This window comes from Anopheles bellator, chromosome X (assembly GCF_943735745.2).
Source record: "Anopheles bellator chromosome X, idAnoBellAS_SP24_06.2, whole genome shotgun sequence".
Lineage (NCBI taxonomy): Eukaryota > Metazoa > Arthropoda > Insecta > Diptera > Culicidae > Anopheles > Anopheles bellator.
This window is the reverse complement of record NC_071287.1, coordinates 10,989,433-11,009,396: the sequence shown is the minus strand read 5'-3', so window position 1 is coordinate 11,009,396 and position 19,964 is coordinate 10,989,433. Positions and strand designations below refer to the sequence as shown.

General features: G+C 43.9%; 2 protein-coding genes across 2 annotated transcripts; both read left to right on the top strand.

Moving 5' to 3' along the window:
- The first annotated feature begins 1,154 nt into the window (after nt 1-1,154).
- Nucleotides 1,155-12,482, top strand: LOC131213942 (rho GTPase-activating protein 190). The gene is made up of 11 exons (XM_058208181.1): nt 1,155-1,304; nt 1,393-2,537; nt 3,259-3,270; nt 3,502-3,954; nt 4,030-5,654; nt 6,062-6,106; nt 6,601-7,191; nt 7,292-7,677; nt 7,785-8,121; nt 8,351-8,630; nt 8,756-12,482. Exons 1-11 carry the CDS (start codon nt 1,155-1,157, stop codon nt 8,952-8,954), a joined length of 5,223 nt encoding a protein of 1,740 aa, XP_058064164.1. The 3' UTR covers nt 8,955-12,482.
- A 1,181-nt stretch (nt 12,483-13,663) lies between these two features.
- On the top strand, nt 13,664-19,035 carry LOC131213742 (uncharacterized). Its single transcript, XM_058207858.1, is given in 3 exon segments — nt 13,664-14,321; nt 16,091-16,097; nt 18,474-19,035. Coding segments are annotated over 3 exon segments (1,227 nt in total).
- Nucleotides 19,036-19,964: the final 929 nt, after the last annotated feature.

Below are 19,964 nucleotides of genomic sequence, written 5' to 3'. Positions count from 1 at the left end.
TGAAAAGGGATGCGTATGAAAGAGAGGTACCTTTCGAGCTATGTTACTAACTAATAGATGGTGCTGCATTTTATGTATTCAAAATTATAAATCTCGTTATGTAAAAGATATACTGTGTACACACGCACAGAAGGATGCGGTGAACGAAGACATATCTATTTTTGGCATATTATAGCACTGTAGTTTCCAATATGTCTGGTGCTTGTTTGAGAAGAGGGGAGTTACAACAATGCTAAAGTCTAACATTCCCATTCGCTGGGAATGGTGCTGTAGTACCATTCTATCTTGAAACATTCATGAAATTCAACAGTACTATCCGCCGGAAATACCTTAGTGTTGCTGGGTTCGATCACTGACAGCGGGCTTAGGCATTTCTCTAAAGGCATTTCACACAATCGTGAACAGACAATACGCGTAAGCATCCAGGTATGCGATACACATTCTAACATGTGACGATTTATCTTTCTATGTGTAGTATATTTTCTCGGGAAAGAACCGTTCTGGGTGTTTTATTTGTTCACTCCACGCACAATCTACGGGATGGGTAATCCTAATCACTTGACAACCGGTGTAACCCGGTAATTAGATCTTATTCAGTGAAAAACATCGAGAAGCGAACCGAACAAACGAACAACCGAACGAGCGAACAACCGAACCGATGCTCACCTGAAGATACCGCGCACTGCCCGATTTTTGCTTTGCCATTCAACAACTCTTTTATTTATCTCTTTCTTTTCCTTTCTCTTTCTCTCTCTCATTCTTTCTCTTTCTGTATATCTTTCTCTTTTTGACTCTCACTCTGTCGCCCTGCGATTCGCAGACAGGGATTGTGTCCGTTGGGAATACGGATCGTGCTTCCGGTGTTGATGTGCGCTTGTGGTGCCTTTTCCTGTGTCACTTTCCCTCTCCCGGAAGTTCTGGTTGTCCTGGCAGAAGGCGCCCGAGAACGCACCACTAGTACTGAAACCAAAGAGGTACTATCGAGGAAAACACCTAGATCAGGAGCGCTTCCGGTTTCGCAACGGGAAAAGAAAGCCACCGCATTGCGGACGCCGCATCGCTCGATCGAGTGGTTTTGAGAAAGGAAAGCGTACATTTCCCAGAGGGATAGCAACAGAGCTTCAATATCTCACGATTAGTGTAGGTCGTAGAGGATGAAACAGATCAATGTGTCCGTCGTGGGTCTTTCCGGAGTCGAGAAGGACAAAGGTCAGCTGGGTGTAGGCAAGTCCTGTCTCTGCAATCGATTCGTTCGCCCGAAAACGGACGATTATGCCATCGATCACATCTCGGTGTTGAGCCAGGTAAGCGTGTGCGCACAGGAGCGCACCAAAGTGTGTAGTTTTTTAGCTACCTAATAATATCACGTTCCTTCTCTCTACCTTGCCGCAGTCGGACTTTAGCGGGCGTGTTGTGAACAACGATCACTTCCTCTACTGGGGAGAGGTGCGCAAAACATCCGACGAGGGCATCGAGTACAACTTCAGTGTGGTCGAACAGACCGAGTTCGTTGACGATGCCACTTTCCAGCCGTTCAAAGTTGGTAAAATGGAGCCATACATCAAACGGTGCGCCGCGATTCGACTCGCTTCACAGGAGAAGCTTAAGTACATCTGTAAAAACCAGCTCGGCATCGAACACGAATACGAGGAGGTGGTGCTACCGGAAGGGCGCTTCCTCGTCGACGGGTTCGTCTGCGTGTTTGACGTGAGTGTCGTACCGAACCGGACGATCGAGAAGCAGATCGAGTTTGTGACGCAAATAATCGGCAATGTGCTAAAGAACAAGAAGCCAATCGTGTTGGTGACAACCAAGAACGACGATGCCAGCGAGCTGTACGTGCGCGAGGCGGAGAAAATATGCTCCCGCAAGGAATATAAGGGCCAGATACTGCTAGTCGAAACGTCCGCGCACGAGAGCATCAATATCGACTTGGCATTCGTCGTCCTAGCGCAGATGATCGACAAGGCGAAGCAACGCTCAAAGATCCCGTCATACGTAGAGGCCGCGCGCCAGCGGACCGATCTACTGAACGCCAGCACCGAATACGTGACACGGCTGATACGGAACCAGATCACCGACCATCGGTCGATCTGGAGTAGCTCATCGAAGAAGCTTTCCAACCATCGTGAATGGAGCGACTTTCTCGAGTTGTTCGGCCAGGAGGCGGGTCAGCGTATCTTTCGTCGGCATTTGAAAAAACTGCGCGAGGACTACCAAGCGAAAAAACTTCAAAGTTACGTGGATTCGTTCACTTGCGTGCTGCAGGAGCTGCTGCCCGACATCAACAGCATTAACTTGGAACTTGATAGCTTCGGCGACTGGTCATCGATCCGCGGTTACTTTCGCAACCATATTGACTACGAGCAGTATTTTTTCGACGTGGTCGAGCGAGGTGGCAGTTGGGCGGAGCTGAGCGACATGAGCGACGTGGAAGATGAAAACCGGATACCATTCGACATTCTCGACACACCCGATGCCGAAACTGTCTTCAAAAACCACATGAACGCATTACAGCAAGAGCAGAAACGATTAGAGTGAGTAGCCAAGGATCCGTTCAATCGACGGGCATTAGTCGAGAGTAGCGCTCGCGTGTTGCCTTTGGTTCTTCTACTATTGTTTTGCAGTTTGAAAAGAGAGTTCCTTCGTAAGTCTTAAGTTTGGACTTATTGTTAAGTTTTCGGCTGCTGTGGGTTGCTGTTCATAATGATGTTCACTTTTGAGTTAATATAATTGGTTTAATATTTAATCAACAAAAGTTTCCTATCGTATTGACAGTAATTTTTGAGCTTAATTCAAAAAGCGCACTGGTTTTAATGCATTGATAGTTTAATAATTACATCCAGCTAAATTATTCATATTAAGTATTTATATGATGCACAAAAAATGCAGGATTTCTTTCTTTCTTTTCTGTACACTTCTCGAGCTTTTCCGCTAGCTCCATTAAAGATTTGTTCCAGTTTTGTGTATATTTTGTGCTAGACGATTACTCTCGCTCCCGGGGGGCTCCAATAGTAAAGTGCGTGTGATATGCGCATCAGTGTAATGGATTTCATGATTCTCTAACCTAACATTCTCGTGTTTATACTTTTTTTTCTATTCCTGTTTTTTGCTATCTTTGCTTGCGTATTGTGGTTTTAAACGTAAAACGTAAACTCACTGCTTGCACACACACTCCGTTAACCATTGTGGCCGCGCGCACATTTGTGTGTGTTTGGGGTGTGATTTCGTGTGCGTTTGTGTATATGCCTACAACAGGATGCCAAAGAGGTGAATTGAAAGTTCCAACAATACCATCCCTTCATTCGACGTGTCCCGTACCCGTTTCCCATTGCATAATTTACAGCAAAGGCAAAGATCCTGCCTGGATCCAGATTGTCCTGGCTGGTCATATTTTATTTCATCCATCCAATCTCATTTTTGGTGCTCTCGAAATTAATTACCCGTGTGTGTTTCCCCTTGCTTTCTTTCACTCTGGCCCGGCCAATGAACCCTCGTCAGATGGAAGAAACAGTTCAAGAAGCTGTTGGAGGAAACTGGCTATGTGACGCCCGGCAAACAGCTTTCAGAGGTACGCGTTCTATTCATGGGGCGCGAGTGCTTCGAAGCACTGTCTGAGCACGACTGCCAGCAAATCTACGACAACCACCAGCGTGAGCTGATTGAGACTGCAAAACACAACTTCCAGGAGCTTCTGATGGAGCATGCCGACCTTTTCTACCACTTTAAAAACATCGAACCGTCTGGCACGATCACTCAGAACGACATCAAGGAGATCACGGATGTTCTGCAGGAGGATCTACGGTATAAAATGCTTGATCGACTTGACCAAGACCGAAAGTTAATGTTGTTTCAGCATCTCGGATTCGTACACTGTCCAATCCGCGAGCATTGTCCCGCTTTTCCGAATTGCGTCGATGCACTCATAGAGCGGATATTGATCGCCAATCAAAAGTAAGCAATACACGTCACCTACACTTTTTCCTTACCCTGTTACTTACTATGGTCTTTTTTCTACCATCTTTCCAGTGCACCGAATCCGCGATTTGCCCAAAAGGATGGGCAGTTGCAGTTAAATCTGATCGTGATCGGGCTCGATTACATAGCGGCCGACTTCATCGACAAAATACACCAGAACTGCAATGACAACGGCGAATACATCGTCGATGGGCAGGTGTACGGCCTGAACATCGAAACGATCAACCGTGACAACGATTCCTTCTCGTTCGAACTGCAATCTAAGGGATTGTTTTGTTGCTACTCGAACCGCACCACGTTACAGTACGTGTACGAAGTGCTTGACCGACTATTGGCTGACAATCTCGATTTCAAGGACAGCGTCAGCAATCTGCACATCGTGTTCATGAGCGATGATAAAAACGAGCAAAGCACGCTGCACCAGTTGCAGACAGACGGTCAGTCATTGGCCGAGAAGTTGCACTGTGTGTTCATCGACGAGAACGAATTCTTTGTGTCACAGCAGCAGAGCAAGTTTATCGACACCACACTCAACAGTGTGATCGACTCGATACCGTTCGAGGATCTCCGGTACGGGCTTACGCTGCACGATCTTCCCGACTTGCGGTTGATTTTATGTTTGTTCTGTGGTGATCCCTTCTCATTCGAGAACCTACTCAGTTCACTGATGCTTGAGCAGTCCTGCATTAGCGCGGGCGAGCGTAACATCATCTTCGAGATGTTTCTCGGCGATTCAAAGCGACGCGTAGAGCTAATCCTGTCCTCCTACCACGGCGCCAACGCGTTTCGCGACGATCTCATCCACGGCTTCATTCTGCTGTACTCGAGCAAGCGCAAAGCGTCCCTGTCGACGCTAAGCGCGTTTTCGCTCAACATCCCCAATCTTCCGATGCAGATTGTGGCGGTTGCTGAGCAAGGAGGCGTGAATGCATTTTTTAACAACGACCTGTCGCAGCTGCTGATTACAGAAGGTAACGCAATCGCCGACAAGTTGCGGGCTCACTTTGCAACCGGGTCGGACGACGAGGGTCTGTTTCGATTCGCCGCATTTGCACCGTTCCTTAAGGAGGCATGGGACAAGAAGCCGGAAATTGAGCATGCGTTTAATATGGAGGAACCGCTAACTATCGATTCGGGTGAGGGCACAATGGAGCACTCCATGCACCACCACCATCATCCACACCAACAGCAGCAAGCGCAGCAGACGGCGCAACAGTCTCAGGTTCCGCAACCACCGCCACGCTACGAGAGCTACCTCATCAATGGTTCAGCGACGACCTATCGCAGCGGGCATCAGCATGGCCACTCGCTTCACGGCCAGCAGTCCGGTCACCATGGCCAGCAGCAGAAAATGTCACAGCAACTTTTTGACAATCGCTCGATCAACTCTTTCGACGATCTCGACAGTCTTAAGCAGCAAGAGCAGCACCAGCAGCTGCACGTGCAACAGCAGTTGCACGGTCAGCAACAGCAGCAGTACAACAACATGTACTATTACGAGGACAGCAGTGAATTCGACAAGGGTGGCAGCAATCAAGGCTTCCAGATTTATCCACCGCCGACGACGCCTCCGGAGCCGGCTCCTCCCGATCATCTACTTACACCGTCATCCATACTGCGCCAACTAAAGGCAAATACCGTGTCGCAGTCTCAGTCGAGTTTGGAGGAGATCAACTGTAAGTACGGACTCTTCTATAGTCATGTCACGTTGGTCTTCAGGCCCGCATCGAGTTTACAGGAAGAGGCAGCAACGAAAAGCTTTACGTTCATACTTCATCGTCTTTCTATCCTTCAGAAATCCTTTCTGCAAACATTTTCTTTGGCTTTCTTCAACCTGCTATGTTGAAAATGACTGTTTTTTCAGTATTGTTTCTAATTATGTCATTGTTTTTTTTTTCCTTGCCATACTTCAGGCAAATATAACCTTCTTTCCCTCGCGGTAGTTTTAACCAACATGTTTCTAATCTTTTCTTAACCTGTGACAACTTTTCTGCTGTTCGTTTCCATCCTCATCATCTCCGTCGTCTCTGGTTCGTCCGTCGCCGTCTACACCGTCGCGTCATCTTTCGCGGGGACAAAACAGCCGACGTCAGCGGATCCAAGGACTCGATCAACACCTACGATTCAGGTTTATACACCTATTCACGAATTTCCAAGCGTGCTACTTCTGTAGCTTTCTTCCAGTGCCAAAAAAGTCGATGTTAACTGTTTTATGCATTCAACAGTATTTCCTTCATTTAACGTTTAACATATTCCTTGCACGGTTGGCCTTTCACTTTGTTGCTATTCCTTTTTATCCTTCCTGCTGCGGCACCATTGTACAGCAATCGTCTGTAAAGCGTTTCACTTTAAAAAAACTTAAAAAGTTAACTGAAGTAAAAAATAAAAGTGTTCACTTATGCTTACAGTTTGGCGCATGTCGAATAGTTGTCTGGTTTGTTCTAGCATCTTTTCCTTTCTTAATAACTAAACTAAGTTTGGTAAAAGTCTATTGAATTCGTAATATTTTTTTGTGCTTTTCTATGTATTCTCGTTGCATGCATATTTCGTGTTTCGCAATATTGTTTGTTTGATTTCAAGCCAAATATATCTATATATAGATCAAACTCAACTCTCTCACAGGCTGGTTAGATGACGGATTTCTTATACCGAAGCAAGACAACAAGCAAAGTGAGGACTTGTGGAAAAACGTAAATGCTCACCACGCATTCACGACTGGGCGCCGCCCTAACCAATCGTCATTTGCAAGAAAAGTACGACCCAAAGGACCGAGCCAAACCCTAAAGCAGCCAGGAAAACTAAACCTGAAAAGTTTCGCTATCGTCAATGAGGCGATCGCTCGTATGAATGTTGGCAGCGCTGGTGGTGGTGGATGTGATAGTGGTGGAGGATCAGGAGAAGGTCCTGGAGCCGGCACAATGACAGAAAAAGAAAAAAAGAAAAAAGCAAAAAAATTGCTGCAACAGCAACAACAGCAACTCGAGCATGCTCCGTTAGCGGCGCCGGAGGACGACAGTGAGGAGTACGAGGACGAGGCCGGTTATGAACAGATCAATGACGCGTTCAGTGACGCGGTAAACAATGTGGCGAGTCAATTATTTACGACGTTCTCGGGTGGTGGTGCCAGTCGCGCCTCGGACGGAACCGTCCCGGGTGGTCATGAGTTAACTACCAATAAAAACAAGCTGCGCCAGCGGCGAGAGAAGGAGCAGAGTAAGTTCCGATGATTTTATTTAGTTTTGACATTGAAACATTGGAATAAACAAAATGCAAATAAATAAATAACGGTCGATTTTCGATTGTTTTCCCACAGTATTCAACATTCCTGAGTATTCGGACTCGGAGAGCGATTCCAGCTCGCTGGAGCACAAACGTTCCACGGACGGTTACTCAAAGATAAATCGGAAAGCACAATCACATAAACGGCACCGCAAAAAACGCACCGCTATACCGGTGCAACCACCGAAAATACCGATCGGCCCGTTCGGATCATCGACAAGCACGGTCGGCGAAGGTACGGTTTGTGGTGGTGGACTGACGCTTGGCACAGCTAGCGGTGGCGGTGCTACCCTCGGGACATCCCTCGTTGGCATGCCTATGATGTACCAGAAGCTAAAGAATGAGAAAAACATCGAAAAGCAAGACCAAGATGAATCCAGCGTCGACGTTTCTTCCCCACGTGACAACAACTCTCCAATCGTAAGCAAACGATCCAACGAATTAAAACTACAGAATAAGTAAATTTGTTTGCATCTTATCAATTCGATCGTAATTTCTTCTTTCTCACAATCACATGTGCGCAACAGTTCGGAGTGTTACCAAAGTCTGGCGAGCGCGAGAAGTTAATCCCAAAGCACAAGAACTGGTTTGGTAAAGAGATCGACTCGAGCAGTAAGACCAGCAGTAAGGAGTCGCGAGATGCACGTAGCACTACGAAAGCAAATGCTAAAGGCTCGAAAAATGCGACAGTTGCGGTCCAACCTTCACTATCTAGCTTCAAGCAGTCGGACAAAAACTTAGTGCCATTGTTCGTAGAAAAATGCGTCAAATTTATTGAGCAGGAAGGTCTCGATTCCGAGGGGATTTATCGCGTGCCCGGCAACCGAACGCATGTTGATTTGCTTTACCAGAAATTTGAAGAAGGTAAGGCATTGGACATTACAAAAGAGCCTAGCAGGGATGATGATGACTGAGGACTGTTCTTTTAAGCAGCTCCTATGGGCAAGCAAATAAAATAAAGGTTCATTAAACAATGACTGTGACGATGTTAGTTCTAGTGGCGTTAGGCACTAGAATACACAAAATATGTTGAAATGACCGCAAAATCAAACATGTATATGTTGTTATTGCTATTTTTGCCTATATCTTCCAGAAGTGAATGTTGACATCGAGATTTTGGACATTCCGGTAAACGCCGTTGCTACAGCACTGAAGGATTTCTTTGCCAAGCGCCTGCCGGCCCTCTTTAGTGCGGAAATAATGAGTGAGTTGGAAGAAATTGCTGGTTCACGGCCTTTGCAGTCAATCACTAGCCTGAACATGGAGGTGAAAACCGATCGAAGCTGCCGATTGATTGCGTTGCGTGGCCTCCTCAATAAGCTGCCGCCGAGCAACTTCGCGATACTCAGTTTTATTTTTCAGCATTTTGTGAGGTTTGTCTGCTTTTTCACCAACCTGTTACCATCTATTATATTTCATATTTTGTCATATTCTGATTATATCTCTTTCTTCTCCCGTTCCCCTCCTTTCTCTATCTTTCTCTCGTAAATACGTGTAGGGTATCTGAGAACTCGAAATTAAACAGTATGGACAGTAAGAACCTGGCGATATGCTGGTGGCCGACGCTACTGCCGATTGAATTCACCGACATGATGCGTTTTGAAACGATGCGCCCTTATCTGGAGGACATTGTTCAAACGATGATTGATCAGTTTCCCTTTCTGTTTTGCGGCGAAGAAGCGTTCGTGATGGTTTGATGCGCATAAAGGATGGCACGGTGGTGGATGAAAATGGAGTAGCGAGGTAAATTTGAGGGGATTACTTAACACGCAAACATAAACACACAAACACAAACAAAAATATAGTTATCTTAGCTTTTTGCCCGCGCCCATGCTCCTTCCTAATTACACGCTATCGCTCATTTAATGCGGGTATGTGCGTGTTTACAATGCAGCTTTAACAACCGCAGGTTAGTAATGAATTAGAAAATAATGATTATAGTTTTTCCCGGTGTCATTCAAACCCAACGAAAACAGAAATTAAACAAATGTCGTCCATTTCTCCCGCCTCCACCACCAAATTTTATGTTTGGAGGCTAAGCTGTAAATGTTTGCAGGCGTTTCACCAAACAAAGAAAACAAAGTACGTTGTGGAAATGTAAAGGATTTCCACAAAAACAGAACAATTAATTGTAATATTCTTACAAATATACGGCAACAACGTCTCTTGAAGACAACGCATGTCAACACAGAACGTCCTCCAATACTTCGTTTAGCTTTCGCTTTTATTTAACTTGTTAGACTTCCAAAACCATTCGATGACAGCAAGTCCCCAAAAGACAAAGAAGACAAGAAAAGAAAAAAGAACCACACACCAACTCAAAGCATGTAGAATTAGATAGGAATAGATAATGCACCAATTTCCCATTGCAGATTTACCGTACGCATAGTGAAGGTGTTTACTGCACGCATATTTGGATTGTTGGAAAACGACGGCACACCGCCCTCCCATCCCACGACTTTGCCTCTTTCTTGTCACCAACATATTATACATAGTAACCACCACATACAGACGAAATGAAGAAATAGATAAGCAGACAGGAGTTTCTTTTTCCATTTTCAATGTGACAGGTACATATTCTGCTTGCCTAGAATCTGTAACAAGTTTGTGTAAAATGATTTCATGTATGCACAGCATTGACTATTCAAATATTACCCATAAAATCTTTGTATCGTCATACACTCGAGGATAGATGATGCAAGGCAAATTTTCGCAAAGAGCTGACGAGATGGAGTGACACCATCAATTCATTACACAGGCTGTCTCCTCGTTTCAATTATATCACGGCACTTGTTGTGTGTAACTTTTCCAGAGGTGAGATGATATCTGCCAATATTGAAGAACGAGTGAAACAGTGAATATGTTTTGCCCTTTCTTCGCCATGGGTAAACCCACCCAATAGTAACTTTTCATTGATAATACGTACAAAGCAGTATAATGCTGTACACGACGACTTGGCTTAAGGAAAAATCGCACATGAGGAGTGTGATAAAATCCTTATGAAATGCTTCAGTTGTTAAGTACCGATTGTTTTTGGCTTTCTGAAATGAACGGGCTATTATTTTCCTTAGCGCGCATGGAATGAAATTGAAAAACAAAAAGCACGCACACTTACACACACTACAATTCCGCAAAATCATGCTACTATAAAGAAATAACAACAATACATGATGGAGTATTATTTTTTCTACCCAAGTCATTATTTGTCCTTTGTCTTTTGCTCACAGATAAGAAAAGCATAAAAGGAGAGTCAATGGTAAAAATATAAAGAAAGAAAGAAGAAAAAATATTTGAAAGCGGAACTTTTGAAAAAGTAACAGAGGGCTCGGAAAAGATAGGAAAAAGCTGCAAATCTTATTGCTATTCGAATAATGCGCTGCCCCATAAAATAAAAAAAAACACAACAAAACAATGACAACAGCAAGAAAAAAGTTCGTGTTGATAGTTCCTTCAAGAAAAAGGAAAGCGAGCAGTCGGTAGGTGCTATGGAAAACTAAAATAGGTAAAGGTAAAGTAGATGAGGAAACATGTGTATTGCGTGTCCGGTGCAGTAGTAGGAATCGCACACAAGTCCCTTTCGTATTATATGTCTATTGATACCGCAGCAGTTATTATGTTTTTTTTGCATCGGCTTCTTGGTGACTACGTGCATTTCCAATCTTAAAAAAATGAAACTATTAGAAGCAGTTCCAATGGAATCGTGCAATGCAAAGCAGACCGTGTCCTGTTCTAATGTCCTACCCTAATGAAGAAACATAGTCGATTGAGCTATATAAAGTCAACGCAATACAATTTTCCGTGCAGCATAGCCAATTATGGGTTGCCAAAATATGCTTCCCCTATGTAAACAAATGATTCAACCATCATCACAATAGTATCAACTCCATATAAGAAAAATGAAAAAATGCGCAGCGCAGCACATCTTCATACATCATGCAGTTTGGATGCATGATCTATAATTGGCCAAGCTGCACGAAAAATGATATTACTTTGACTTTGGAACAAACTACCGATAATGCTACCGATACAAAAAAACGACCTGTAAACAAATATGTGGTGATATAAACGAAACTATTAATTAATGTATTGTAATATAATTTTATTCTAGCATTATGCTTACGCTTCTGTTAACTCTTAAAACGGATGTCCAGTGAAAGCTGTAGAAGCAAGACATCCATTCATTATTCCAAACTGAAAAAAAATCGTGGATCCTTTCGGGTTTGTGTGTAGAAAAACCAGAAAAAATACATAAAAACATGTTGAAAATGTTTTTTTTGTACTTTGCATTATTTCATTTGCGTAATTTGCGGAAACTTACTGGTGTGGTAAGACAATGTGTTTCGTACATTTTTATAAAGCGTAAGACGCACGTTTTTCATTCGCATGATGTTTTATAATGGCATGTTATGTTTGCCTTTGCCGTGCGGAGAAAATGCAGTTCTTGTGACTTTTAAAATACACACAAACGCGCGTGGCGAATAAAGTCGGGGAAAGCAGACCGATCTTACGCTGTTGCGGCGCGAGACGTCCAGAATTCAATGTGTAAATTAACTATATAATGGCAACAAACAGCTCACAGCGTCAAACGAGAAGTTAAAAAAGAAGGAAAAACCAATCGCCCTTTGGAGCTAGATTTCTAAACCTAGAGCAACACTAAAAATTGGTGTATAAGTATAATACAACAGTTAAACATTGAAGCAAGCAAACACAAGAAAGCACAAACATAAATCATGTATTGGCTTTTTTAACTATTTCGCACTGGTATTCTCTTTCTATTCATCGTGCTGTTGACTGTACCTTGTGCGTGTGTATGCCTCATTCAAGCGCAAGCAAAGCAGAGAAACGATTTGATAAACGAAGTGACTGCACTGCGTACATGCTAGGTGAAAAAGAATTCGAAAGAAGGAGCGGTGACTTTGAATCATGCTAGATACCACTATGCACTACCATTTTACTCTCTTCCTCGCTTTTTCCATCCTATGGACCGTGCGCTGTGTGATTGGCCATCAGACGTCTTAGGCAGCCGCGATCGCGTTGGAAACAACGTTGGAACGTTGAGTCGAAAGAGCTACTGACCGTTTGGAAAGCGATCGAATAAATTAGATAAGAAACCGATGTGATCCGACGGAAGATGAGAACTATTTTAAAGCTTAAACAATACTCAATTATATTTTAAAACACAATGAAATGTCCACAATTGTATGTGCAGTCTCTGTGTCCAAAATGTGTCGACATGAAGATGTAATAAAAATCAACGAAAAGAAATGCAAAACGACTTTTCACTAGATGACCAAACTTAAACTTACCTACTTACTTACTTATCCGGCAACAACCGCCGAGCGGTCTTGGCCCGCATCAAACACCTCTTTCAACGCTCGCCGTCAAGCGCTTTCGTTCGCCACTATCGACCAACTCCCACCATCTTCTCTCGGCAGCAGGTGGCCTTAGGTACGAAGTTGTTTCGATAACTTGCTACAGCATGCTACCTGACTTGCTTTGGTATTTCCAATCACCAGGTTCCTTGCGGATGCAAAATTGATCAATCTTCAACCATTGTCGTAGCTTGTATCGTGTAGATTGGGAAGACTTGTCGGTATACCGGCTCCCTGCCGACTTTAGCATTGAAGCCCTCAGAATGATTTTAAGTCATATCTGGGACATTTGTCAAGCTCTTTTAAAATGTTGTCATAAAAGTTGTTTTTTTCTTCGGTTCTGTCCTCGGTAGGGGTGTGAACGTTCAGTAGGCTCCTCTGATATAATTTACGTACCAGATAACAGATAACCTAACAGGCGTGTGCCGCTGATAGAGCAGTCGGTAACGCTCTTCATTGTCAACGCAGCTGGCCAGGGTTCGAATACCGGGACCTGTTGTCACTCAACCAACCGGCCATGGTTTCGATTCCCGATACACCGGTAAAAAGGGGGGTTGGCGTGGGGCTAAACCTTACTTACTTACTTACTTAATCCGGTTACAACCGCCGAGCGGTCTTTACCTGCTTCAAGGAAGCTTTCCACCGCTGGCGGTCGAGAGCCTTCGTCCACCACATTGGAATACCAGCCACTGTTGCGTCCCGGTCGACACAATCGCTCCATCTCACATGGTGCCTACCACGCCCCCTCTGTCCCTCTGGACGTCCTAAGAGGACTTTACGGGCTGGTTCGTTGTCCGCCATTCTCATGACTGTAGTGTAGTAAATAAGTATGTGTATGAACCTAATAAGTAAGCGTGTATAGTAAGTAAGTGAGTAAGTGTGAGGGGTAGAATAAGGAAAGGCAAATAAAGGACGGTCGCATTTGGACGGTCAACAAGAGAAGTCGTGGGTTGCGTTATAATACTTGGCGACGAGGAAAAAAAAAAAGAAAAGAAGTAGAAATGTCGTTAATAGGAAAAATTGAGCCCTACGTCATGGGTGAAAGTATAAAAGAATATTTAGAGAGGATTGATATCTTCTTTATGGTGAACAAAGTAGAAGATAGAATGAAAGGAGTAATGTTGCTGACGCTGGGAGGAGCGGCGTTGTATAGTTTAGTCGCGAAATTAGTGTTCCCGGAGGAACCAAAAGAAGTGACATACGGAAAATTGTGTATAAAGTTGAGGGAGCATTTGGAACAGAAAGTGAACGTGGTAGCGGAGCGATTTAATTTCAGAAGGTGTGATCAAAAGGATCAGTCAGTAGCGGAATATATAGTGGAACTGAAAGCGCTCGCGCAATCATGTAACTTTAAGTGTTGCCTTACAGAATCTCTGCGCGATCAGTTAGTCGCGGGTGTAAAAGATGAAGGGTTGAGGAAACGGCTTCTACGGGAGGCAGATCTGACCTTCGCGAGCGCAGAGAACATAGCAAGGTGTTGGGAAGCAGCCGATGAGCAAAATGAGGCATTCACGGCGAAGGAGAAGCCCGGAGAAATGGCGGCAATTAAGTACGCGCCAAAAACTAGCGTCGGTCCAAAAACGTACAACTACCGCGAGAGCCCAAATAAAAATTACGTGGCTAAGTGCTACAAATGTGGACGGCCGCACAACGCACAGACATGCCCGGCACGCTTGTGGCAGTGTTTTAACTGTAAAAAGACGGGACATGTGTCGTCGTGCTGCAGGAACAGAAAAATGAATAGTCTGCGTGGAGATGGTGCGTCGGGTAGTGCGGAGGTATGCGTAGTAGAGATCAACGGCGTTGAAGCCATCTTTGAAATTGATAGCGGGGCTTGCAACACAGTGATTCCGGAGGATGTATATAGGGAAAAATTTAATAACGTCAAACTAGAACGAACACCACTTAGATTTATCACGGCGTCCGGTGAAGGTTTAACACCGGTAGGAAAAATAAGAGTAAAAGTGACAGCGAAAAACCGAAATGCTAACTTAGAAATTATGGTGATCCCCACCGTAAACAAGGGGAATTCTCTACTAGGTCGTGATGCTTTGGACTTGTTATTCCCAGAGTGGAGGGAAAGTTTTAAAATACAGAACATTAAGGCAGAAAAATGGTTGTGGAAGAGTTTCCCGAAATTAACGGATGGAGACCGCACAGAGTTTATAAAAGGGTTTGAGGCGAGTTTGGTGTTGAAGCCAAATTTTACGCCAATTTTCCACAAAGCGTATGCAGAGCCGTTCGCGTTGGTAGAGAAAGTGGAGGCCAGTTTAGACAAGTTGGTAGCAGATGGCATACTGGTGCCAACACGCACATTAGCGTGGGCCAGTCCTATAGTGGTAGTAGGTAAAAGTGATGGGTCAGTAAGAATTTGTTTGGATGGGAAGGCATCCATTAATAGATATCTCACAGTGGAACATTATCCGTTACCCAAAATTGATGACATTCTCGCAAAAATTGCAAATTGGAAAATATTCTGCAAAATAGATTTGACCGGAGCATACCTGCAGGTGAAATTATCAGAAAATTCGCAGGATATATGTACGATTAATACTCATAAGGGACTTTTTAAATACACTCGAATGCCATTTGGGCTGCAAACCGCACCAGCAATATTCCAAACGATAATAGATCAAATTTTGTTAGGAACACACGGCATAGCGTATATGGATGACATACGAGGGTCACTATTTATATTTCGGGAATAGGAACAAAAACAAATAGTGAAGCTGCGAATATATTTTTATTGTTTTTCAAAGTACTCGCCACGATGATCGATACACTTTTGCATGCGCTTAAACCAATTTTCAAAGCATTTATTCCATTCCGAATGAGGTATCTCCAAAACATGATTTTTGAACGCTTCAAGAGCTTCTTCGGGCGATGAAAATCGTTGACCCACGTTTATTCTTCACGGATGGGAACAAAAAGAAATCATTGGGTGCCAAATCAGGGCTGTACGGCGGATGACCCATCAATTCGATGTTTTGAGTGCTCAAATAGTCTCTTGTTTGAGCCGATGTGTGAGAGCTGGCATTGTCATGATGAAGAACAATCCGACGTCTCTTGTTTGTTTTCCTTATTTCACCGAAGATTTCTGGCAAACAGATGGTTGTGTACCACTCAGAATTTACTGTTCTACGATCCTCTAGAGACACTGTTGCAATATGACCAGTTTTTCCGAAGAAACAGGCCACCATTTTCTTTGAAGTGCTTCGTGTGCGAACAACTTTTGTTGGATTTGGTTCATCTTGGAACACCCATACAGTCGACTGCTGCTTACTTTCGGGCTCATACGAATATATCCATGATTCGTCACCTATCACGATTTTATAAACGTCTTTTTAAGCACCGCGATTGTATTTCTGAAGCATTTCTTTGCACCAATCGACACGAGCCTTTTTTGAGCGATTGTCAAATTATGTGGGATCCAACGTGAACATAATTTTCGCACAGCTAAGTGTTCATGTAAAATCGCATATATGCTGGTGGAACTAATGCTTAGGGATGCCTCAATCTCACAATAGGTTACATGACGATCTTGCTTAATCATTTCGTGCACAGCATCGATGTTTTCTGGCACTACAGTCGATTTTGGACGACCTTCACGAAACTCGTCGGACAGCGAACTACGACCACGATTGAATTCACTATACCAGCGATACACAGTGGTTTTTGATGGAGCTTCATCGCCAAAAGTCAAATTAAGTTGATTGACGCACTCTTGTTGTAATAATCCACGTCGAAAGTCGTAAAAAATCATCGCTCGAAAATGTTCACGATTCAGTTCCTGTTGCGAATATTCTTTCGCAACGGCCGACGCCGGGCGATGGATGTGACAGCTCGCTGTGGCAGGCGAAGAGAGCCGGCGGCTCGCACTCGCCCGTGCCAGGGCGAACCGACGTGAGTGCCGTCGGATCGCGACAGCGGGCTGGGACGCGCGCGATCGAGTGACCAGAGGACGATTAACAGCAATAGGATACGGTTCTTCTTTTTAATCGGTCCAATCCGAAGTGGAATAAAGTTAAATAAGTACTTGAAGTACTCAAATCCCCGCGTTAATTACGTGCCGATCCGATTGGTAAAAGTTAATTCGTAACAGTTCCATTTTTTTGCCGCGACGAAACTTTCAACTAAATATAAAATAAACAAATAGCGTCCGTATGACAAAATGTTCTGAGTACGTATGTCGTCAAAAATGTCAAACTTTACGATGGAACCATCAGATGGACTCACATGACATCAGTGTTGCCAATTCCCGAAATATAAATAGTGACCTTCGTACTAGTAGGGGGTGAAAACGAGAAACAGTGCAAAGAGAGTTTATGTGAGGTGTTGAGTAGGCTGGAAAAGCACAATGTAAGGATAAATGAGAAAAAATCAGTGTTTTTCGGATCAGAAATCGAGTACCTAGGGTACAAGATATCAAAGAACGGTATTACCCCGAACGAGTCCAAGGTAGAAGCATTAGTGAAAGCGCCAGTTCCAACAGATGTAATGCAGTTGCAAGCGTATTTAGGAATGGTTAATTATCAGGTTCTTACCAAACTTGGCTACAATTTTAAGTCCGATGTACGAGCTTCTACGTAAAGATAAAAAGTATGTATGGTCAAAAGAATGTCAAGAATCGTTTGAGAAAACGAAAACCATGTTAATTGCAAAAAATATGTTAGAGCCCTTTGACCCTAAAAAACCGGTTGTGTTAGCAGTAGACGCGAGTCCCTACGTGTTAGGGGCTATACTATCACATGAAATAGGGGGAGTAGAAAAACCAGTATATTTTGCGTCGGTAACGCTTTCACAGGCACAGAAAAATTATGCACAAGTGCACAAGGAGGCATTAGCGGTGGTTTTCGGCGTACAAAAATTCCATAAATATATCTACGGAGTAAAATTCAAATTGGTAACCGATAACTCGGGTGTTAAAGAAATATTTAAACCATCGAGAACAACTTCGTCTATAACAGTAGCTAGACTGAGTCGTTGGGCCTTAATATTAGCAAATTATGAGTACACAATAGAACATAGGCCAGGGAAGTGCATGAGTCACGTGGATGCTTTAAGCAGATTGCCTTTGACAGAAGAGTTAGAGGTTGAAGAACAATTTACGCACTTAAACGCAATTTCGTCGTCGTCGATAATCGATGTTGGAATGATAAAGAAATTTCAAGAGTTAGATCCTATATTGCAGCAAGTGTACAGTAGTGTCAAACGTGGATGGTCTAAAAATGTAAAAGAGGAGTTGAGGAATTATGTTAAAGTGAGTAACAGCTTGGGGATAGAAAATGGAGTGTTGTATTTCAATGATCGGGTCGTAGTCCCAGACAAGCTAAAAGAGAGAATAATCAAATTATTTCATGACGACCACAATGGATTAGTAAGAATGAAAATGTCAGCTAGGAAACTTGTATGGTGGAAAAATATGGATAAAGATTTTGAGCAGTCGATACAAGAATGTCAAGTCTGTCAGTCGAGGCGAGTCGTGCCAAAAGAGGTAGTCACAACGAGATGGATACAATGTTCACGTCCGTTTCAAAGAGTGCACATAGATTTTTGTCATTTCGAAAATAGGACATTGTTAGTAATGGTCGATAATTTTTCCAAATTTATTGAAGTAAAGATCATGAGGAGTACCAAAGCCGAAGATGTCATAGAAGTTTTAGAAATTTTCTTTTCGTGTTTTGGTTTACCGGAGGCAATTGTGTCAGATAATGGTCCACCTTTCAACTCGGATAAATTTGTGTCGTTTTTGAAGGCATATGGGATTGAAGTCATAAAAACCCCACCATACCACCCACAGTCGAACGGGTTGGCCGAGAGAGCGGTTAGAACAGTGAAGGACAGTCTAAAAAAGTATTTGTTAGATGAAAGGTTTAAATCCATCAGCATACAGAGGAAAATTAACAGGTTCCTTTTAAACTATAGAAATAGTCCGTGCACGGTAACAAAGGTCACGCCAGCGGAGAGAGTGTTCTGCTATACACCACATACGCTATTGGCAAAGGTGAATCCTACAAAGGCTCACCAAGAAGGCACCCCAAAGAGGGAAGGAGCAGGAGTCCAGAGCACAGTCCCAATAAGGTCAAGGGAAGAATCGTATGAGGAAGAATAAGAAGTGTATTATCGAAATCACTTCAGGGAAACGGTCAGGTGGATACCAGCGGTCATTAAAAAGAAGATTAGTCGACTGAGGTACCTAATTAGTGTGAACGGAATAGTGCGGATGGTGCATCAGAATCAGGTACGCAAGAAGCAGAATGCGCGGGAGATGAACAAATGGGTTTACCCAATGCAACCAAGTCAAGCTAGGAGTGCAAGGAAAAGGAAGAGAAGTGAGTCGAGTCCACCACCCTTACGCCGATCGAAGCGGCTAGAAGGGCAACCAAGGTTTAAGTATCCGCGATAGGATAGGTAAACTCCGTTTAAGGGGGAGAGTGTAGTGTAGTAAATAAGTATGTGTATGAACCTAATAAGTAAGTGTGTATAGTAAGTAAGTGAGTAAGTGTGAGGGGTAGAATAAGGAAAGGCAAATAAAGGACGGTCGCATTTGGACGGTCAACAAGAGAAGTCGTGGGTTGCGTTATAATAATGACATGACCAGCCCACCAGAGCCTGGCGAGGCACACGCACACGCTGCGCGATAGGTCAGGTCGTCGTACATTGCTTACAGCTCGCTGTTGTAGCGGCTGCTCTATTGTCCCTCTTCACATACGGGGCAAATATCTATCTGAGCATCTTCCTCTCGGACGCGGCTAAGAGGGCTTCGTCAGTTTTTGATAGTGTCCATGTCTCAGATGCGTATGTGAGTACTGGGATTACGAAGGTTCTATATAACCCCAGTTTCGACCGTCGCGACACGTGATGTGTGCGAAATAACTTTCTCAGACTGTAGAAAGACCGGTAGGCTGCTAGCACCCTGGCGCGAATCTCCTCGGTTATGTCGTTGTTGGTGCTAACCTTTGACCCTAGATAGGTGAAGTTCGGGACGACTTCAAACTTTCGATCACCTATTAGTACGTCACCCCCACGTATGCTCGCCGATGTTGTTGGTGGGGCTGCTGACGGTGGCGCCATCAGGAACTTGGTCTTATTTTCGTTTATCTGCAGGCCAAGGTTCTCCGCGGCTTGCTCAATCCCTGTGTAGGCTTGGGCTACATCGGAGATCCGCCGACCTATAATGTCTATGTCATCAGCATAGGCCTTGTTCTGGATGGACTTGAAGTAGATTTTCCCTGAGGTCTTCACTCCCGAGTCCCGGATGGCTCGCTCCAGCACGATCTTAAGCCCTCTTCACAGCAAAATGAACTGAACGTAACGTAGCAAACGACGCGTTGT